Below are 23,167 nucleotides of genomic sequence, written 5' to 3' on the forward strand. Positions count from 1 at the left end.
GAGATGTTTATGTCAGCAACTAAAATTTACAACTATTTTTATTTAATTCTTTAACGAACTTTGTAGTAATTGTACAGAGATTGAAATAATAAACCAATATTACAGTTTAATAAAAACATACCAATGACCAAATACCAAAATTTCCCTACTTAAAGTATGAACATATATGTTGAGAATTTTTGCAAAATTTTTATTCTTTTGAAAAAAATTTCTAACACATAAAAGTTCTGTGAATATCTATTAAACCTTTCGATAGAAACAAGACGTAGAACATTAAAAAATGCAACCAATTTTTAAGGGATTTGGAATTGTCATGCACGGGTTTTCAATTGACATGAGATTCTAGGAAATAAAAGAAGAACCATCAATAGCAAATCTATTTGGATGGGGGATCTAATCCAGTCATGGAATTTAAAAATAATAACACAAGGGATAAGAATATAAATTTACCTACAGCTAATTCGCATAATATAGAAAGTATTTTTGAATAATAAAAAATATAAATAAATAGATTCCATATAATTTGTATATGGCCGTGGGTTTAAAGTTTCATGGAGTTGTAGGATGAATAAATATTATATTTATGTATTTATTTAAAAAAGGCTTTGTGTTTTGAAGAATTTTTCAAAATCTTATAATAATAATTTTTATATCTTACGATTTAGCAGCATCAGATAATACATACCTAAAATGAAAAAGAGAGAAAACGATTAGAAAAATCAATTAAAATAAAGTATAGACAGAAGACAATCCATGCTTAACTTCGTAACTACTTTTTTTAGTAACATTTACGAAAATTTCATTTATGGTGCGAAGCAACAAAGTCTACGTACAATGTATGATATTTTTCATATATATTAGACACAAATTTCAAAACATATGTGTTATTTCTTCCATTAGGGACGCTTAATAGTCTAAAATAGTTAGACATATATATGTAAGTAGTGTCCTAGCATCGAAACAAAATAAAGCTTGATATCGGCTATAAAATAAGTATTATCACTTTCTGAGTATTTTTGTGTGAGTTTTAAAATTAGTAAATGTATTTTATTTTTTATTTCATGTTTATGGGCAAGTGTACATATGGACCTGTTTTTATAAATTTGGTAAAACATTAAGGTTTGCATTAAAGTTATTTTTGAAGAATCTCATCATTTAAGCGAAGTCAAAAATACACGAGTAATTTTTTAAAGATATCCTGTAAGGGAGGCCGCCAGTATCATTTTAATATATAAATATATAATTAAATTTTGCCTTTTTTGTGCGGATACTAGAACATTTCACATAACTATGAACAGAATAGTTTTATTTGGGGGAAATGATTATATGGGGACTAGGTGGTATAATGGAACGATTTTAACCAATGGATAAAAAGAAGTGTTTTAACCAAATGACGGACAGAATTACTTACTGAGTCCATTAGGCTATGATTGGAATACTATTCTTTAAGATGGGTGTAAGGCCAATAGTTTTGGGTGTACAAACCCATAAACTGTAACGCCTGTAGTGGTGGAGGGCTTACAAAACATAGTTGGAACGTTATAGGGCAAATTTATGGATGGGAAATTACTTCTTTATTTGTTAAACTTTATGAACAAATAAAGAAAGTTTGCTCAATAAAAATCAATGTCCATATGATCCATTAATATTAAAAGTGGTATACGAGCACATCTTTTTAAGATGATATATACATAAGTATATAAATGGTTTTGCATTTTGCATATAAACATTAGTGTTTTATCGTTAAAAGGGGGTTGCTATCGCTATCAAAATTAAAAATTCATATATGGAAACATACCCACGAAAAATTTATTTTGAAAAGCTAATGAAACATCTTTTCAATACTTTTTCATCAGCATTTTAACTCAATACGATGATAAAATTGAAGGTAAGTAAGGTAGGGGGATCATTTCCATTTGGGCACATCTGCCAATACCGAATAACTTAAAAAACCGAATCATAGATTTTATCACATTATCAAATTTTGTTTTCCTTTATCGATTATCTATCATCGAGATTACCCGAAAATTTTTTGACTAAACCCCGGAATTGCCCCTGGGGCACATTCACCAAATTCATGTAAAGCTTGTGATGTTGAACGCAATTTGTTTTTAACTTTTTTGTTAAGCTATGTTTAATAAACAATAAATATCTTGTTTATTATACTTTATTTGATGTATTAGTATATAAAACACCCAGTCCCCTTGGAGTATTTACCCCATGGATGGGGCGGTATCGCCGTTTTTGGTCAATATGGAAAAGATAAAAAATAAGCATGACTTAGGAAAAATCGAAAGGAATTAAACTATAGCCAACATATCTAAGTATCCGAACCAAGAAAAGAATTAAATATATGTATTTGAGGCCGCCTCAAAAAAAGTGGCATGTGGTCCCCCTTCTACCCTACTTCTATGATTGATTACAAACTTCTTTTGTTTTTAATAAAAAAAGAAGAACCATCAAGAATTTGAACCTGCATACGATATTTTTAAAGAAATTATTTAAAATTACATTTCGGTTTTAAAATTTAAAAAATTAATGCAAAATTTGTGAAAAGATTGCTCATTAGCTAACTATGCATATATTTGCTGTTAAAACTACTTTACACTATTGAAGATAAAATGATGACTACACACAAAAGTCTTTAATTTGGAATCGTTCAATTATAATAATTAATAAATGTAAATGAAAAATTAATCAAACTACTCTATTATAGAATACACTTAGAGAAATTTACATTCAAAAAGCCAAATAGATAAGGGATGAAATTTTAAATTCATTAAAAATTTTAGGAAGATGTTTTAAAAAAATTGTAATTACTATTAATTGAAGATGAAGATTCGAAACTTAGCTTAAGTCGACAGTTAGGAGAATAGACACAAGGGATGTAGTCCTAGGTTAAACAAAGGAGGTTACATTTTCTCACGGTCAGTGTTCAAGTATAAATGCTTTTCACAAAGTTGATTCTTAGTCCAACTTTTACCAACATTACCTCGATCATTCTGATTTCGTTCTGTATGTCTTAATAATTTGTCAAGCTAAATTATTACTGTTTTTCATTGAACTCAAATTCTTGTATTATATTTAACTTAAATTAAATTTTACAAAAAATTATTTAATATTAACAAAAAGTAAAAGTTTTGGAAACTAAGATATATTTTCCACGAAGTAGTAAGTATTTATACTGAACATTTTTCAAATGTCAAACAAACTTTTCTACCATATTGTTGTCAGTGAAAATTTTGAAAGTGTAAAAGAACAATTAGTGATTTGGCTATTGTTTCGTACTTGTTTCCACCCAGACGTCAGAGAAAAGTTTCGTTGGCAATAAAAGAAATAAATGGAAAAAAGAACGGAATAAATTCCTGTTAAAACTGGAAAATTATTTAGTGTAAAGAAAAGGAGAGAAATATGCATACGAATATTGATTCTTGATGGCATTTCTATTGTGAATTTTAATTTAAATTTACATTGTAACTCAAACCACACATACACACACACACGTACACTTACACTTAATTTCAAATCCCACCGTTTGAACATGGAAGTCAAGAAATTTAGCTCAAGGCTTTAAAACACACACACTCGCATATATAAAAACCGTCAACGCCACAACATCAACTTGATGATTCAATAACCTCTTTTTTCCTTGTCTTTATTTTCTTTTTCATACCCCTATCCCTTTTTTTGCAATTGTGCACCTCATTTCTGTTTCAATATTAGTAAGTGTTTTCACAGCTGCTTTAAAGTAGCCTATGTATTCTAGTATTTTCTCCGCCAAATGCCACTTTACTGTCCCTAAGTAAACTAAAGAGATGACACTTTATCTTTTATATCATATTGTTGAAATTTGAATGTATTCTGTCTAGATTAAAATCATGTTCTCCTAGAATAAAAATTAATTTGTCACATTTACCGCGAACTGCAGGGCACGACTATGTGTTAGAAATAAAACAATGCCAAAATAGTGTTGATGACTATATTGAAGATTGGATGAAGAAAAAGAGCGTATACAAAAATCCAAATTAAATTTGCTGCTTTCTTTAGAGAATGGCGATGAAAAGAGCTTAGTAAAATTTTGAATTTATCGAATAAAAGGTAACAGTTAGCAGGAAGAAGGAAGCCAATGACATGAGGAATTTAAAATTGAATTAAATTTTTCGTTACTCCTGCTGTTGTTTATTTTTCATCACGAAACTAATGCAATTACCATAATTGACAAAAGTGTTTTAGGAATGCAAAAAGAAAACACATACATTCGTAAAAACACACAAGTACAGGGACACAATAAACCCACCAGTCCATGGTATTAAAAACAGTTTAAGGGACTTTTTTCTAGTAATTTATAATGATCATGTGTCTGGGTTGTTTACCAAAATCGTTTCCACATAATTTCATATCTACCAACAAAGAATAAAAGGTACAATTTAGATATCTGTATGAACTGCAGGGTATAAATGTATTTGCGACTATTTAGGCGTCAGGAAAACAATATCCACCTTAAGATATTGACACGTGATTTTAGAGTGTAATTTGATTTACGTATATTCATCAATTTAAATAAGATGTGTAATTTTAGAAATGAAAGCTATAAATAGAAACACCTGCTTGTATCAGCGATTGAAATTTATAACTTCAATTACAATATCTTTACAAGGAATCTTTGGCAAAAGATTTACAACAACATGTAAATTCCAGAATGAAAACAAGTAGGAAAGTATAGTCGGGCATGGCCGACCATATAATACCCTACACCATGAGTATATTTTTAAAATTTTTACTTTTTATAAAATTTTTATTTTTTTATAAAGAAAGTTTTATGTTGAATATTACCAATAATTCCAAAATATTTAAGCAATTTATTGATAAAAAACTAAAATTTTTAAATGAGGCTTTATATAGGTCAAATACGGGCCGATCCTCGGTTAATTTGGGAAAAGGATATATTTCTAAATAACAGTTAGTTTTGTTGAGTTTCATTGCGATAAAAATGGTTACAAGTCAATTTTAGACGTTTAAGTCTAGGGTCAAATATAGGCCGATCCTTACGAAAATCTGCAGCGTCATTTATACTTATATAAAACTTATTTGTGCCAATTTTTAAAGAGATAGCAGAATATTTAACGTAATTATGGCATAAAAAGTTCAAATCGGGAGGTACGGTTGTATGGGGGCTAGGTGAAATAATGGACCGATTTCAACCATTTTCAATAGGCTTCGTCCCTGTGCCAAAAATACATGCTTGGTCCAAATTTCATCAAATTATCTTGAAAATTGCGGCCTGTACCTTGCGCACAAGGTTTACATGGACAGCCAGCCAGCCAGCCGGACAGACGGACGGACGGACATGTCTTAATCGACTCAAAAAATGATTCTGAATCGATCGGTATACTTTAAGGTGGGTATTGGACCAATATTTTTGTATGTTACAAACATCAGCACAAATTTATAATACCCTCCCCACTATAGTGGTGTAGGGTATAAAAACATTAATTGATTGTTACAGTAAGGTTAACTGTATAAAATTTGAGCCGATTTCAGAGAATGATTTGTATATATTAAATGTTGAATATTGTTCAAACAAAATTTAAGATGCCATTGGGCAGTAATTTTTGGATGGTTTAAGACCCATCATAAAAATCTAAAATTAATTTTTCCAAAATTTTACCTGTCGGAAATCCATTAAAAGTTGTAAACTGATAAATTTCATAACATCATATTCAATAATTATAAGTAGTTTAGTAGATATTCTTATTATAAATGCTTTAATGTATAAAAAATTCGGATATATCAGCTTTTTGAAGGCTTAATAAGAAAGCGGAAAAAGGCTGGAAAAAGACAGAAGGTATATAATATATTTTTGCTTTTAAGCCAGCAATTGGCGTTAAAGTAATTTTTCTAGGATACCATATATGAGGGGAATGGTCTATTATGGATCGGTGTTCATAAAATTTGCCTCATATAAGACGTATTTCCGTCGAATTTCATTGCTATATTTAAATTTTTAAAGCAGTTAATACTTTTAAAGCTATTTTTCGTTAGGCCACTTGGGCTATACGAAATCGAGAACCGATATTGTCCATTACTTGTTATTGTAAACAAACCTTAAATATAAGAAATACTTGTGTAAAATTTCAACCCTCTAGCTCTTTCTGTTCAAACTTTGTCGTACTTTTAATAGACATACAGACGGACAGACAGACAGACAGACAGATAGACAGACGGACGGACAGGCAGACGTACATGGCTAGATTGTCTTAGAATTTTATAAGGACCTAGAATGTATATACTTTTGTGGATCTATGACCAATAATTTGATGTGTTACAAACGAAATGACAAAATCAAATCAAACTTTTTTGATGATGGGTATAATAACCATTATATGTTATATAACCATTGTATGTTATATTGTTATATGTCTGCAGGTACAGCACACAGAAATAATTCTCATTTGCCAGCAGTTCGACAAAGAGTCAATGCATACGAAAAAGCCAGTAATTTCCACTAATAGTTAACCACTTGGATGTTTGTAATTTGTATGTTTTGGGTCATTCGTACCCTTTATAATCGAGACAGTCGTCACATTGGTGTCCTCCTTGTAAGCGGGAGCGAAGACAATCTCTTTACTGTCCTCAAGTAACCAGAGTTGTTTTTTTGTTGTACTTTCGAAAGTAGTTATTTTACCCATCTTTTGGAGAAATGATTATTACTCTCTACTAATATGCCTGGTTGACTCAAATTTATATCCTTCGGGTCAATCGTCACATTATTGTCTCATAGTATTCTAGAGAGTAGACACTTGAAATTTTTAAATTTTAGTTCCATTAATATCTTATCACCTGGCTGCCTCAAATTCGTATGATTTTGGTTATTCGTCACAAATAAACTCTTTGTAATCGAGAATGAAGACAATCGTCGCTTTAGTGTCCCCTTTGTAAGGGAGAACGGAGGCAATCGTCTCTTTACTGTCTTCAGGTAATCTAGAGATTAGACTCTTAAAAGTTGTTTTCGTTTTATTGAACTTCCGAAAGTAGTTATTTTACCCATCTTTTGGAGAAATGATTGTTACTTTCTATTTATATGCCACCATCTGATTGACTCAAATTTATATCTTTCGGACCAATCGTCACATTGATAACCCATAGTATTCTAGAGAATAGACGCTCGAAATTTTTAACCTTTATTTCCATTAATATCTTATCATCTGTTGGCTCCAAACGCATGTTTCATCAAGAATACAAGTAAATCGTCACTATCCTAGAACACGTTCATGTCCTAATTTTATAGCAAGAAAAGTAGCGCCAGTTATATAGCTAGTAATGTGACTGACTTCCAAGAACCCATTTACAGATTACCATCCTTTGACTTTTTTTGACTGTCTCTTTGTAGGGTGTAGAGTGATGATTGACTTCCTCGTAGGACAAGCCCATGTTAAAATGGATGGTCACCTGGGTAGTCAGGTGGCTAGGGGCCACAACAAGTGGTAGGTTAAGTGGTCGGTTCATTACTGTCCCGTCGAACTGCTGGGTTGGTTTATAGCTTTATATGTATAAGTATTTTGCTTTGTATAGAATAATGTAGTAGTTTTTGTAAATCAAATATTATAGTGAAGTGTTTCGATTGTATTTAATCATAATAACTTGTTTTGAAATTGTTGCTATAACCATTATATGTTTATAGTACAATTATAATTTAAACCATAATATATTGCTCTTAGACCATAATTACCACAACTATTTTTTCTCTGCTTGTATAATCGTTTTTAGCAAAAACCTAATGCTCATAACAACTTCACAAATTCTACAGTAGGTTCAGCCATATCCTATGTAACCAGTTTCACTGGTTTTCCCGTAAAATGTAAATATAAAAATTTATAAAGAAGGTTTTCTTATAAAGCTTTTATAGTAGCGAAGCACACTGGGTATAGCAAGTTTATGTATAAAGAATCAAAATTTTTTTCAATAAAAATTTCCAATTTAAACTATATCCGGTTTCTTATACAAAGTTTGCAATAATGGCAATTTCCTGTTGCCTACACACATTCACATGCACACTAGCAGAGTTTACATTGTTGTTGTTTTTGTAAACTACTTAACGTAGTAGAAAAAAATAGAGCTAAAGACAAGTAGAGAGGGATTTATTATGTTTCTCTATTTTATTTTTCATATTTTATCTTAATTTTTTTCTTTTTGTATATTGATTGCAAAGTTTTATAAATAAATGACCGTATTTTCTACAAAAAAATATATACGTACAAACAAGAGAAAATAATTCATACTCAATGGCAATTTTTCTAATGTCCAGTTTTTGTTGATATGAAATCATAGTTCAAGTTTTTGTTATTGTTGTTGTTGTTGCTTCAATTGACCAGTGAGTATTGAATGGCTAAACAAATATTGCTGGAAACAAACTATATAGAATCCATATGGGAACATTTGTTAAAAAGTAAGCAGCAGGAATATGTGTTGGTATGTTTGTGATGTAGAACAACAGCTTGTCACATTATTTTCTTCTTTCTTTATACTATTTCGTTACGATTTCGGTTTTGACATTTAAAATTGCTGTTATTGACATTAGTGTTTACATGGTTTGGTTAGAATATACTATACATATATATATTTATTTTTATGTAGAGATATTTTTAGAAATTTATTTAACTAAAAATGTAAAATAAGTTTAAATACATATTGATTTACTCAAGAAAATCAACTTTTTTTTTGAAAATTATTTAAAGGAGATAAACAGAATTAAAAACAAGTAAGAAATTATAGTCTGGCGAGAGGCGGAACATATAATACCCTACACCTTTTACAAAAATATAATGTTATTTAGTTGCAATAATAATAAATTTATGTTGAATTGTTCCTTGCCCCAGATATACATACTTAAGCCATTTATTGGTCATATGAGAACCTATTATTATGGAATTCGTGAGGGTCATCAAGTCTAGTATAGAACAAGATTTTGCAGCTTTTTGTCGAGGAATGAGTATACTAAACATAATTATGAACTTAAAAGACTTTAAAAGCGACCTGTAGTTCGATTACAAATTTTAAAAGCCCTATTCGAGGGTTTAGTTGTATGGAGGATAGGTGAAATAATGGACCGGTGTTAACCATTTTCAACAGGCTTCATCCCTGGGACAATAGAAGATCATGTACCAAATTTCATTGAAATATCTTCAAAATGCGACCTGTAGTTTGATTACAAGGTTTACATGGACGTACGGACAGACGGACGGACATAGCTAAAACGACTCGTGTCTTCAGCAGAGGGACGAATATGGTTATATCGACTTATTAACGGAATGACTAAATCAATATAGCACAATTCAATAAAAAACTTTGATTTATAATTTTTTTTCAGAGTCACTTTAGTATTAATGTTCTGTCCACGGTCATGTTACCTCGATGAAAGTCATTATCTTGGGCGATTGTAATGACGTGGAAAAGAGGTGCTAACAGTCTGCCGGGACTGCATACTGGTGATGATCATATGTATTCACGACCTTTTCTTGGAATGATTTGACAAGGTCCTCAGGGCAAAGTTTCGAACTTTATTATTGGAGAGGTCCCTTCTGGTTGCAAGTGATAGCAGTGGTTTAAAACTAAATACGAGAGAGGACTGATGTACAGTGAAATCAATAATTCTGAATAAGTTCTTGCTGTTGTTCAATCAACAGATAGCCCACAGAAGAGTGACTGTGGGAATATGAGTTGGATGAGTGTAGAAGTAGGGCTTTATACCTAGAGTGAGTGTGTCGGATGTTGTTCTCCATGTGTGTGTGTGTGTCGAGTGAATAAGAACTGTGCTGGTTTGGATGGTTATGGATGTTTTCTCTGAGTAAAAACAATGTCTTAGGCGTATTTGACGATGCTGTTGCTGACTGAGTAGAGGCTATCCTATATGCGGATCTTAACCGAACGTAAATCAAATGTTAGTGTATCGGATTTTGAGCTCTATGGATGTGTCAAATGAATGAATGGTGTAGTGCTTTGATTGGTGATGGATGAAAGGTATCTTATACAAGTAATACCATTGAATTTTTCTTATCTAGGAACGTTCAGGATTAACTCTGTATATTTCGATCTAGGCGTTGTTGTTGACTCAGCAGAGGCCATCCTTTCTGCGTGGTTGTAAACGGAAATGGTATTTTTCATCTCTTAAGTTAAGAAACCAAGCAATCGTCGCAGAGTAGATAGCTCGAGTATTTGTGCATATAAATTGGTGGTCTCTCCCATTAAACACAAAATTTTGTATAACTGACATACTATATAAAGAAAGGCATTAATGCTTTTAAATTACACATTGGTGAAGGGTATATGAGTGTACGTATAGCTGAATATATCGCTCTTGTTTGTTTTTATTTCATATTGAATTTGTGTTTAAGCCGGATTAGTTTCGATACTTTTAGCGGTTTTTGCTTAAATTTATAGTAATGGCTCAAACAAATTTGAATGTAACAGTTTTACAACACAATTGTTTAAAAATTAATGCTTTAACACAAACATGGATATGAAATGTTTTGTTCTAATGAAAGCCAAAACATTGCAGCTGATTTTATAAAAAACGCTACTTTCAGCCCTGAACTTCCAGGTTCGATGTGATATATACTAATATTTAACTGTAATAATACCCTACACCACTTAAATGGGGAGGGTATACTGGGTAATATTGGTCCTATACCCAGCATAAAGTATACCAATCGACTTAGAATCATTTTCTTTGTCGATTTAGCTATGTGTGTCAGTTCGTCTGTCTTTCTGTCTGTCCGGCCGTCTATCTGTCTGTTTGTCCATTTTAACCTTGTAATCAAACTACAGGTCGCAATTTTGAAGATAATTCAATAAAATTTGGTATATATATGAATTTATTGTTGCAGTGATGAAGCCCATTGAAAATGGTTAAGATCTATCCATTATTTCACTTAGCCGCCATACAACTGAATTCTCCGAATATGGCATTTAAGTTCATCTCGACAAAAAGCTGCAAAAGCAAGGTCTCATTTGAGCCTAGCCCCTATAAAAAGCCTCCTTTAAAATTCGACTTAAATGTACACAATTTTATTCAACATTAAATAGATTAAGTATATCTGAGGCAAGGTACAATTCAACTTAATGCTATATTAAGAAAACTAAATCACATTTTATTTTTGTAACAGGTGTAGTGTATTATTGGTCGGCCTCGCCCGTCTATAATTTCTTATTTGTTTTTTATTTACATTCAACTCATTTTTATTAGTATCAAATTGTGGATTATATACATGTTATATTCAAACATTTGCAAGTTTTTTTTTATTTTTTCCTTTCATTTTATTTAAAGGATTCAAATGACTTTGACATTTGATTTTATTTACGTTGATTTATTTGACAATTTCCCTTTTTTCCACTATAAATAAATAACATTAACTTTATAGTTTTGTGTTGAAAAAAAATAATAATAATAAAAAAAACAGTCAGCATATAAAACCAATGTAGATTTTTAGCAAATATTTACAGTGGAACTAATATACATATATAACAAGTAAGAAATTAAAGTCGGCGAGGCCGACCATATAATACCCTACACCTTTGACAAAAATATAATGAGATTTAATTGCCATAATAAACCATTTAAGTTGAATTGTACCTTGCCTTAGATATACATTTTAATGGGGGCTTTTCATAGGGGCTAGGGTCATATAAGAACCTATTATTATGGAATTCGTGGGGGTCATCAAATCTTGTATGAGATATGAGTACATTAAACATAATTATGAACTTAAAAGCCCTATTCGGCGGGTTCAGTTGTATGGGGGCTAGGTGAAATAATGGACCGATGGTCCATTATTTCACCTCAATAGGCTTCGTCTACGGTACCACAAAAGATTATGTGCCAAATTTCATTGAATTATCTCCAAAATTGCGACCTGTAGTTTGATTACAAGTTTAAAAGCCCTATTCGGAGGTTCAGTTGTATGGGGGCTAGGTGAAATAATGGACCGTTGTTAACAATTTTCAGTAGGCTTTGTTTACGATACCATAAAAGATCATGTGCCAAATTTCATTGAATTATCTGTAAAATTGCGACCAGTAGTTTGATTACAAGGATTAGAAGCCCTATTTGGGGGGATCAGTTATATGGGGGCTAGGTGAAATAATGGACCGATCTTAACCATTTTCAATAGGCTTCGTCCCTGGGACAATAGAAGATCATGTACCAAATTTCATTGAATTATCTTCAAAATTGCGGACGGACATAGCTAAATCGACTCAAAAAATGATTCTAAGGCCGATTGGTATACTTTAAGGTGGGTATAGGACCAATATTATTGTGCGTTACAAACATCAGCACAAACCCAATATACCCTCCCCACTAAAGTGGTGAAGGGTATAAAAATATTAGAAATATCTGTAGAAGTATTTTTTGCATATTATAGAAAAATCTTTTAGAGATATAAGCTACTTCATATATGTACTTATATATGATTGAAACAGCTCTTACTACACTTCAAACATTTTTTTAATCTATTGATTAAATATACCATATAATCCTTTATGCTTATTTTCAACTCATATGATTACATAATAAAGTAGTTTTTAATGAGTTTCTTTAATTAGTAGCAATTATTAATTGTTTGCAAACAAATTAAAATTTATTTAATCAATTTAATCGTATATTAATCAGATAAAGTAGTATTATCTTTATTCAATGGTTAAATTAATACAAAACATATGAACTATACTGAAAATAATCCGTACTTAACTTTATGAAAATAACATTTATGAATTTATAGTCAAGCATGGCCGACTATATGATACCCTACGTCAGTTAGTATGTTAAAAATTTGAATTATTTTTAATTTAATTGTTTTTTAACTTAATTTCGGAATATTTTTACTTATTGTTGACAAAAAAAAGAGCTCTTTTACAAGAGGGATCATAGGGGAAAGGGTTCTATCCTTATAAATTTTGGTAGATGAATTTACGTCTACTTCGTAGTTATTTATGTAGAATTTAATCGTGTTATTAGTATTTATAAGCGAATTTTTAACTTATAGTCATTTTCTAAAGGGGAATTTGTATGAGAGCTAGGGTCAAATGAGGCCCGAAAAGTAAAAAAATCGGTAGCCATTTAAAGTTCTATAAAACTAAGTTTTGCCGATTTTTGTTGACATAATAGAACATTTAACGTAATTATGAGCACAAAAGCCATCTTCGGGCGGTACGGTTGTATGGGGGCTAGGAGAAATAATGGACCGATTACAACCATTTCCTTCATCAAATTATCTTAAAAATTACAATCTGTAAATCGACTTAGAAAGTGATTCTAAGCCGATTGGTATACTTTAAGATAGTTGTGGGACCAATTTTTTGATGTTACAAACATCATCACAACCGTATAATACCATCCTCACTCACTATAGTGGTGTAGGGTATAATGAACTATTTTCATATATAATAGGAAATATTTCGTCATAAAACCCCTTTCTAATTTTACGAAAGTACGAAAAATTCTGAACACTGATTCCAACAAAAATACAGACAGACAGATTTACTCCGATATCTATAAGTGCCCAGAATATACACAAAATTGCAAACTAATGACAATCTTATATATACCCTTCTCACCATCTACCGATGCATTTTTCCTTGATAAACAACCCACATCTTGGTGTATTGCAATCCCTTAGTAAATAAGTGCTACAAGTCTGACGATGTCATATGAATCCTCTGTCTTTCATTGGTATGATTCGTGTCAAACCGGAGCACTTTATAATATAGTACTACGGGTGGCCAGTTGCCCGAAGAAGTTGTACCGGCTGGTCAACTGGTTGTGGTTTCAACCCAAATTCGAGGAAGGAAAGGAATACATGGTGAAATATACATTTTCGGGATAAGATGCTGTTACCGTTCCTGCATCTGATGAACAAGAGGGCTCCTGAGTTGTGTATGTCGAGATGTCGGAAGGAAAGAGTTATGGTTGAAGTGTAGGTTGAGACGTTGTGGAGTTGTATTACATTAATTGATAACTGCGTGTAATATACACAATAAGGGCAAAGAAGCTTACCCAGTGGTTAAAAAAGACCACCGGTAAATAGGGCCATACGTCTGGTGTTCACGTAAAGAACTTCGACATTCATTCGTTAATAATCTTCTCACGAAATTGAAGATTATAACAAGTAAGAATTTTACCCTTAAAATTCAGTGAATATCTTAAAAGTGTGTATAATTTTTAACAATAAATCCATTAGTTATTTTCAACCTTAATTACGAAAAAATGTAAAAAATTTAAGACCAAAGGACGAAGTCATTTTAGCCTTGGACAAAGAAAAGAGTATGTGCCATTTTATTATAGTATAAAAAATTGTAACCTTCTAGTTGTGCTGGTATGATTTGTATAAAGAATTTAATAAAATAAATAATTCAAATTCCTCCTTTTGAATACTGTATTAAAGACCTGACTCGTTCTAAATACTTCAGGGTATCTATTGAATCTCAAACTCCTTTGGTAGTCATGCATGTGTTTGATTATATAAATATTTATTTAGTGGTGTTTATATTTGTTAATATAAATAAGTATATTTGAATGTGTGCAAAACTGTTTGTGTTTGTTTTTACAGTGGAGCATTTAATATACAATTTCAAAACTTGAAAATAAGTTGAATTCTCTACATTTAAATATTTTACTGTCCTTGTCTGTATACTTGTGACTCAAATATTCATCTTTCTATACCCTACACCACTTTAGTTTGGAGTAGTATATTGGGTTTGTGCTGATGTTTGTAACATACAAAAATATTTGTCCTATACCCACCTTAAAGAATCATTTTCTGAGTCGATTAAGCTATGTCCGTCCTTCTGGCTGGCTGGCTGTCCATGTAAACTTTGTGCGCAAGGTACAGGCCGCAATAGAACCGCACAAAAGTCGACAAAACTTAGTTTTATAGAACTTTGAATGACGTTACCGATTTTTGTAATGATCGGGCTTCATTTGATCCTAGCCCCCATACAAACTCCCCTTCAGAAAATGACTTAAAGGTCAAAATTCACTTACAAACAATTATTCTATATAAATAATATTGAAGTAGTCTTAACTCCCCCTAACAACATTTATAAGGATAGGTCATATTTTGCCCTATTCCCCTTTGAGCCCTCTTATAAAATATTCCTTTTTTTGCCAAAAAAAAAGAAAAAAAAAATAACAATAAAAATATTCCGAAATAAAGTTAAAAAACAAATCAAATGCTTTATTTTTTTAAACAATCCCCATTTTAACATACATACTGACTGGTGTAGGGTATCATACTTGTTAATTTTACAGAAGTTACGAATATTGACTGTCTCTGCCTCTAGACTTTATGTTTTTCGGGTTAATTCTGGATCGATTTTTAAAATGTAGAGAATTAGGAGTGAGCATTAAAGTAATTTTCTGAACAGAACGTTATATGGACTGATACTCATCAAATATAATTTTCACCATATATGGCGATATACCTGTATATCACCATATATGGATCAGGTATACAGAACTCTTCTTTAGTGGCGATAGAGATTATATAAAGAATATAAATAAACTGAAAATTGGTATGACAGATCATAAATGGTACCCCGTAGGATCATTATACGAATAGCAAAAAGTTTTGAATGGGCTAATAGAATATTTTCACGAAATTTTTATTGGACTTTTAGAAGTTTTTTATGAAAAGACTGTAGTAATAGATATGAATGTATTCCCTTGTATTGAAGGAGTATATCATTATATACATGTATGTACATATGTATGTTTAATAACTTCTTGCCATTTTGTTATTTTCATCTTAAACAAGAGATTCAATGTATGCGATTTACGAAATTGAATAAATAAGATAAATTGCTTAATTTACTGATAAATTACAAACGCATTTGAGTATATGTATATATATCCAGATTCTATGTACATATAAAACCTTAAGACTTACTGCTTCTATAACTTAGTTTGAAGAAAAAAAAAACAAGTCGGGCATGACCGACTATATAATACCCTACATATTTTAAAATTCTTTTTTATTTTTCATAAAGAACCTTTTATGTTGTATTTTATCTTAACTCAAAGTATTTAAGCAATTTATTGATAAAAAACAAAATTTTCAAAATGAGGCTTTATATAGGTCAAATATGGGCCGATACTCGGTAAATTTGGAAAAGGTTATATTTTCAAATAACAGTTAGTTTTGTTGAGTTTCATTGCGATACAAATGGTTACAAGTCAATTTTAGACGTCCGGACAGACGGACGGACATGTCTTAATCGACTCAAAAAATGATTCTGAATCGATCGGTATACGTATAATAATACACTACCCACTTAGTGCTGTAGGGTATAAAAACAGTTTTCATTACCAAAAAATCAAAATAAGCGAGTACTATTTATGGTACAACCTGCATATCAGTGCGTATGAGTAATTTTAACAAAATAAAACGCTCTCCAAATTTAAAGTCAAATTCCAAAGATATAAGAAACTTTAAATTCGTCATTATTTACATATATATTTTAACTTTAATGTCAAACCTAAATTGAATACCTATAAAATTTGGAAGTATAAAATAAAAAAATTATTTACACTTCCTTTTGCCAAATTTGAACTTTACGAAAAAAAAAACATACAAATACAAGTCCCAAAACAAACAACTTATTTATTCCTTATGTATTTATATAAATATGTATAAAACATTTAAATATAAGTATGTGTTTGTGTTTACATGAAAAATTGAGAACAATGAAAAAGAAATCAGTATACAATTGGTAATCACGAAGCAACAATAACAAATATATACAAACACAAATAAAGTTTGTAGCATACTTTTAGTTGTATTACAGTTCGTGTTTAAGTCGGCCCACTTATTTACACTGTCATCGTAGTAGTTTATTTCATACTTGTTTTTGTGAATATGTTTATTTTGTCTCAGTTTATGCGATTTGCTAGCTGTTGTTGTATTTTCACTCTTCTGCCATTGAATACATTATCTAAATTTAAACATACATGAACACGTAAACAAATAAGCTAAATCTAAAAATATTATTTAAATAGAGATTTAAGTGAAAATGTACTTATGTGCCAATTTTAGTCAATATTTACTTCTACTGAGAATATGTTCAATTTCTATAACACACAACAGTGTTTTTTTTATTATCAATGTTTATAGCCTACAACTTCGTGAGAAGGTTATATGTACGTTTGTCGTTATATTTGTAATTTTCACTGTATAATTTTTCGATATTATTAAGTATATGTATTCTAGATTTCCCGTTTTTCGGGAATATGTACTTTTTTATGGGAGGTATATAAAATTTTAAACCGATTCTGGCAAATTTTCAGCAGAGATCAAGTTTTTGTGTAGAAACGAACGTGCAGTAAACTTCATGGAGTTATCTATATATAGTTTTCGAGAAAATTCATCAGAATGTGTAAAAAATTCTTATTTTTTTTTCTATGTTGTTTTAAATTTTGATTCATAACTCTTCTCGATGTAAACCGAATTCGATAATTTTTATACCAAATAACTAAGGAACATGAAAACATTTTGGGTGAATTTGGTTAAATTCTATTGCTTCGTTTTATCGTGAGCGTGTTTTACACAGACAGATGGAAAGACGGACATAGCTAAATCGACTCAGACGACTGATGGTGGTGAATGTATAAAAAGAAACACCAGAAAGTCCCCTTCTATATATTTTTATTCAGTCAAGACGTTGCATGTTTTATTCAATGTTAATATTAACATTAAGTAAGAGTTCCATAAATTTTTTTCTAAAGATTTGCTTTAGGACCCTTACCCCCGTATTGACAATGTCTACTTATTTTTATACCCTCCACCACCATCAGTGGTGATAGAGGGTATATATAACTTTGTTATTCTGTGTGTAACACCAAGAAATATTTATCTGAGACCCAACAAAGTATATATATTCTGGGTCCTTATCAAATTCTGAGTCGATCTAGCTATGTCCGTCTGTCTGTGTAAAACACGCTCACGTTAAAACGAAGCAATAGAATTTAACCAAATTCACCCAAAATGTTCTTAGTTTTCCTAAGTTGTTTGGTATTGAAAATGGGCAAAATCGGTTCACATCGGAAAAAGTTATGAATCAAAATCTGAAACAACCTCGAAAAAATAAGCATTTTTTACACATTCTGATGTAATTTTCTCGAAAACTATGCAAGATAATTCCATAGAAATCGGCACACATTCATTTCCACATAAGAGCTTAATCTCTGCGTAAAATCGCCATAATCGGTTCACAATTTCATATACCTCCCATACAAAAGTACATATTCCCGGAAATTTGGTTTTTTGTTAATAACTTCCGTCGTAATGCCGCTATCTTCACAAAATTTTAGAAATTAAAATTTAATAGTAACAGAATTAATTTAGAGGAAAAATTTTTTGGATGGGTCCATAATTGGTCATAGCTCCCATACAAGGTCCCCTCCCGAAAATCACTTAAACTCATTACTAAATTTAGATATCCATATAAAATTTGATAAGAGTATTGCTCTTATATACAGAAATATTACAATGAAGGTTTTTTTTGGATCGGTCCATAATTGGTCATAGCTCCCATACAAGGTCCTTCCCGGAAATCATTTTAACGCACATAACTCATTACTAAATTAATACATCAATATAAAATTTGGTACAAGTATTGCTTTTATATACAGAAATATTACAATGAAAGTTTCTTTGGATCGGTCCATAATTGATCATAGCTCCCATACAAGATCCCTTCCCGAAAATCACTTAAACGCACATAATTCATTAGTAAATTAAGATATCCATATAAAATTTGTTGCAAGAATTGTTCTCACATAAAGAAATATTACCACGAAATCTTTTTCCGATCGGTCCATAATTGGTCATAGCTCCCATACAAGTTCCCCTTCCGAAAAACACTTAAACACGTATAACTCATTACTTAATTAAGATATCGATATAAAATTTCGTACAAGTATTGTTCATATAAAGAGAAATAATATTGTGAAATTTTCGGTCCATAATTAATAATAGCTCCTACAAAAGGTCCCTCTTAAAAAAAAAAAACATATAAAGTTCTCTTCCGAAAATCAGAGAAAAACGCACATAACTCATAACCAAATATTGATATCCATACATTTAGCAAAAATATTGCTCTTACATACATAAATTCACTATAAACTTGTTTTACAATCGGTCCATATTTGGTCATAGCTCTCATACTAGGTCCAGAAAATCACTTAGATTCACAATATTTATTACCAAGTAATGATATAGACACAGAATTCTGAAATTTTGTCTTTATATACATAATTGGACATAGCTCCCATACAAAGTCATTTTACGAAAATCTCTTAAACGCACATTACTTATTACCAAATTAGGCTATTGATACATAATTTGGCAAAAATATTAGTTTTGTATACTTCTATTTCTCCTATATTAGGTCCTGCCCCTAAAAGCGCTTTAACCGTATTTAAAGAGCAGTACCAATTTGTGTTGAATAAAATTATATATGTATTTGTATTTTGAAAATCTCTAAATATTTCACACACATACATACATACATACATACATACATACATACATACATACATACATACATACATACATACATACATACATACATACATACATGCAAATTACTAAATTTATAATGTTCAATAAATCCTGGAATTGTAATAGATTTACATTTTGGTATTTTTTCTATTAAAGACACGAGAAAACTTATTTCTACAAATATTTGATCAATTAGAAAAGTAATAACATAAAAGTAGCTGGTGGAGGGTATTTAAGATTCGGCACAGCCGAATATAGCACTCTAACTTGTTTAACTTCAAGTTATATTGAAAAATCTCATACGATAACTGGAGGTGCTGAAAACGGGAATTATTGTTTAATAATATATTTTCTGATTAAATATTATGAAAAAATTTAAAAGGTACTTTTTGAATAAGGAAAAAGTACAAGAAATTACTATTTTATATGTTTGCACTTACTCCGTGCTCTTAATTTCATGCATCTAAGTTTAAAAAGTACTTTTTTGAGTAACGAAAAAGTACCAAAATGTCACATTTAATAGATTCTCACTTAATCCGGGCTCAACATAATTAATTTCTTGTTTCAGTGTTCAATTTTATAGACAATTTAAAAAGTACTTTTTTAATATTTTATTTTTTACATATTTTATTTCATGTTTTTTGGTTCAATATTATAGAAATTTCTAAAGGTAGCAATTGAGGAAAAAAGGTACAAAGAAATAATATAAAAAATAGTTTCTATTATTCACCCCTATCGCCAATAGAAGTAAACATTCTGTTCCCCTAAAATTTTCTCAGCCCTCGAAGAGAAAATTGCTATCGTGGACTTGTGTTGTGAACAATTCATTCACGTTAATAGTTGTTTTTTAATGAAACAGCAGTTTAATGTTTACAAAATTCCATTAAAAAATTTCACAACAGGGCAATTTTTTCACAACAAAAAAGTTAGTAAACGAAAAAAAAAAAACATTTTTGCATAATAGTGATAATATTCTCAGGCTCATATCTTGCAAACTGTTTCCAATTTTGATTAATCTTTTAGGAAAGATTATAGCTTTTATCATAAAGAACAAAAATTATGAACATTTACTATCATTATAACAATTATTATCTTAATTATTTTCATTTGAAGTGTAAAGTTTTAAATTATGAAATTGCACTATTCTGTTACCGATACCTGTACGTATACGTATTAATGATTTATTGATATTACAAATATTAAGTATACGCCTAATTAAGAGAAACATTTAGAATAATTTTTTTAAAAACTTTTTTAAAAAATCAGCATTTGTGCTGATGTTGGAAAAGCACACTACACCCACCTTAAAGTATACAAAACGGCTCAGAATCACTTTCTATGTCCGTTCGTCTGTCCGTCTGTGTGTCTTTGTAAAACTTGTGTGCACAATACCGTTTGCATATTTTAATAAATTTTGGCACATACTCTTTTTCTGCCCAAGAACGAATGCTTTTCGGAATGGTTTATTATTTCGCCAAGCTGGTTTTTGTAATGTTTGGTCCTCATTTGATCCCAGCCTCCAAACAAACTCTCATTCAGACTAATAACTCTAATAACAGGATTAAATTCTATATATATTATATTACAGAATAATTACCTTAAGTCCTTTTTATACTATTGCTATGCTTATTTATGTAAATAAATTTTCACATATCCACTTGTGTTTTCTATAAACATATACGAACCATTTTTATATTTATTTTTTTATTACTTCCTCTTTTTTTTTCTGTTTGTAACCATATTATAACCAGAAGTATTTTTTTATCCTTTTCTAATTTTTTTTGTAGCTGGAGGTTAAAGTCAGTTATGTTTTGATAATTTCTATATTCTAAATATGTTGATCTTTTGTATTTGCTGGATGCTTGATTATATTGACCATCTGGACAAGGTTAATTTGATTAACATTATTTAACTTTGGGTGACCAACATGTTGAAGGTAAGGATTTACTATTTATTTTTTTCTATTCTTTTATTGTTATTATTTGTATTAAGAGTAGGGAGAATTTTATTGGAGTTTTTTTTTTCTGTTGTGTATGTGTTGTTTAGTTTATGGTTTTCTATGAATTTATTAGAGTAGAATAAAAAAAAACGAAGAGGAAAATGGTTTTAAAGGATATAAAAGCAAGTGGTGAGAGAAAAGGATTTATAGGAATGGTATTTAAAGTTATTTTTTACAGAATGTTAGGGATTAATATGTTAAAAGCTGATTCATTTAGCATCAGTTGTAGGATCTTAGCAGCTTTGTGGTATTAATTAACAAAATGTGCCGGTACTAATAATAAATTACTTTAATTTTTTTATTCCTCGTAATTACATATTTAGAATTTAATTCTCAATTATTTAATTTCTTATTCATTTTTAAACCAGTAAATAAATCTAATTTTACATATTTTAAAATTAATAATAATAACTTATGCAATACATAGTAAATGTAATTATAATAATAATCATTTAAGTTGTTTGTCTAAAGTTTATTTCGAAGTTTTGAAAATGATCTTCAAAACAAAGTGTTGCAAATGGCAAGAATGTGTAAATTATTTATTTTTGAACAAAAAATAATTAAATTTCAAATAGAACAATATTTTAAAGTAAAACATACTATGCACTTGCTTAGTTTATAATTGTATGAGTTAACATTAGGCTTACCCAAAAAAAAAAAAACAAATGTTTTTTAAATCATTTAAAAGTTTACCTTAAGTTTTATAATATAAAAGAACTTTTGCCATTCATGATTGTGCGTTAGTGTGGCACCGTTTATATGAAGTAAAAGTAAGAATATATAGTTGGACATGGCGACATTACACCAGTGAGTGGTATGTAGAAAATTTCAATTATAAGTGAATTTTGACAGGGACACGGAACATTTTTTAAATTTAATTCTCGAAAAAGTATATTTTTAAAAGAAAAGGAGAAAAATTGTATTCTTTATTAGTACTAAATTTTATTCCACTTTTGGTAATTTTTATTTATTCAAATGATACCCTTTAATATTAATTCAAAACACATGATTATTAAACATACACGTCTCCGTAAATGGTACTTTTTTTAATTTTCTAAAATATTCAACCTAGGAAAATTAATTTTAACATAAACGGTACTGACTGAATAGTATTCTATAAGTTGGAATTTATTTGGTACTTTTCTATTCTTCAAATGGTACCTTTTACATTCTTTATAATGGTTAACCGAAACACACGGTCCTTATTAAATGAGAATTTATTGTACCTTTTCGTCCCCCCGGGGGCATGTTACCTTGGCGAGACCTCCGCCTTGGTGTTATTGCAATCCCGGGGTATAAAGAGGTGCCTCCGGTCTGACCGGGACTGAAAAATTGGTTGTTTCAGTCTACTGTTTGGCTTAGTCCTTGCATAGATTGGCAGAGGTCGGACCAGAGCACCGCATAATCTGGTACTACGTGTGGCCAGTTGCCCGCAGGACTATGTCCTGGCTGGTCAGTTGGTTGAGGTTCCTTCGGGATCCACGTAGTGGCTGTGGTTTAAACCCAAATTCGCGGGAAGAATAAGTGGCGGTTAAAAGACTGATGCATGATAATAGTCAATATTTCGGGATAAGTTCGGTGCTGTTGCCGAAAATCAGCAGATACCCCACAGAGG

The 23,167-nt window shown here is 30.5% G+C and overlaps 1 protein-coding gene across 3 annotated transcripts in view; it reads right to left on the reverse strand.

Moving 5' to 3' along the window:
• Positions 1-23,167, reverse strand: part of LOC111684993 (kin of IRRE-like protein 2) — a 110,356-nt gene that overhangs the window by 41,104 nt on the left and 46,085 nt on the right. Inside the window, exon 5 of one of the 3 annotated variants that reach the window (XM_046953143.1) lies at positions 451-685. The exons of the other annotated variants lie outside the window; for them this stretch is intronic. Within the exon in view, the coding sequence (XP_046809099.1) occupies positions 648-685 (38 nt within the window). The 3' untranslated portion in view covers positions 451-647. Of the gene's footprint in view, positions 1-450; positions 686-23,167 lie in introns of those variants that run through there. 3 annotated transcript variants of the gene reach the window in all.

Source organism: Lucilia cuprina, chromosome 5, assembly GCF_022045245.1.
Source record: "Lucilia cuprina isolate Lc7/37 chromosome 5, ASM2204524v1, whole genome shotgun sequence".
NCBI classification, from domain to species: Eukaryota; Metazoa; Arthropoda; class Insecta; order Diptera; family Calliphoridae; genus Lucilia; species Lucilia cuprina.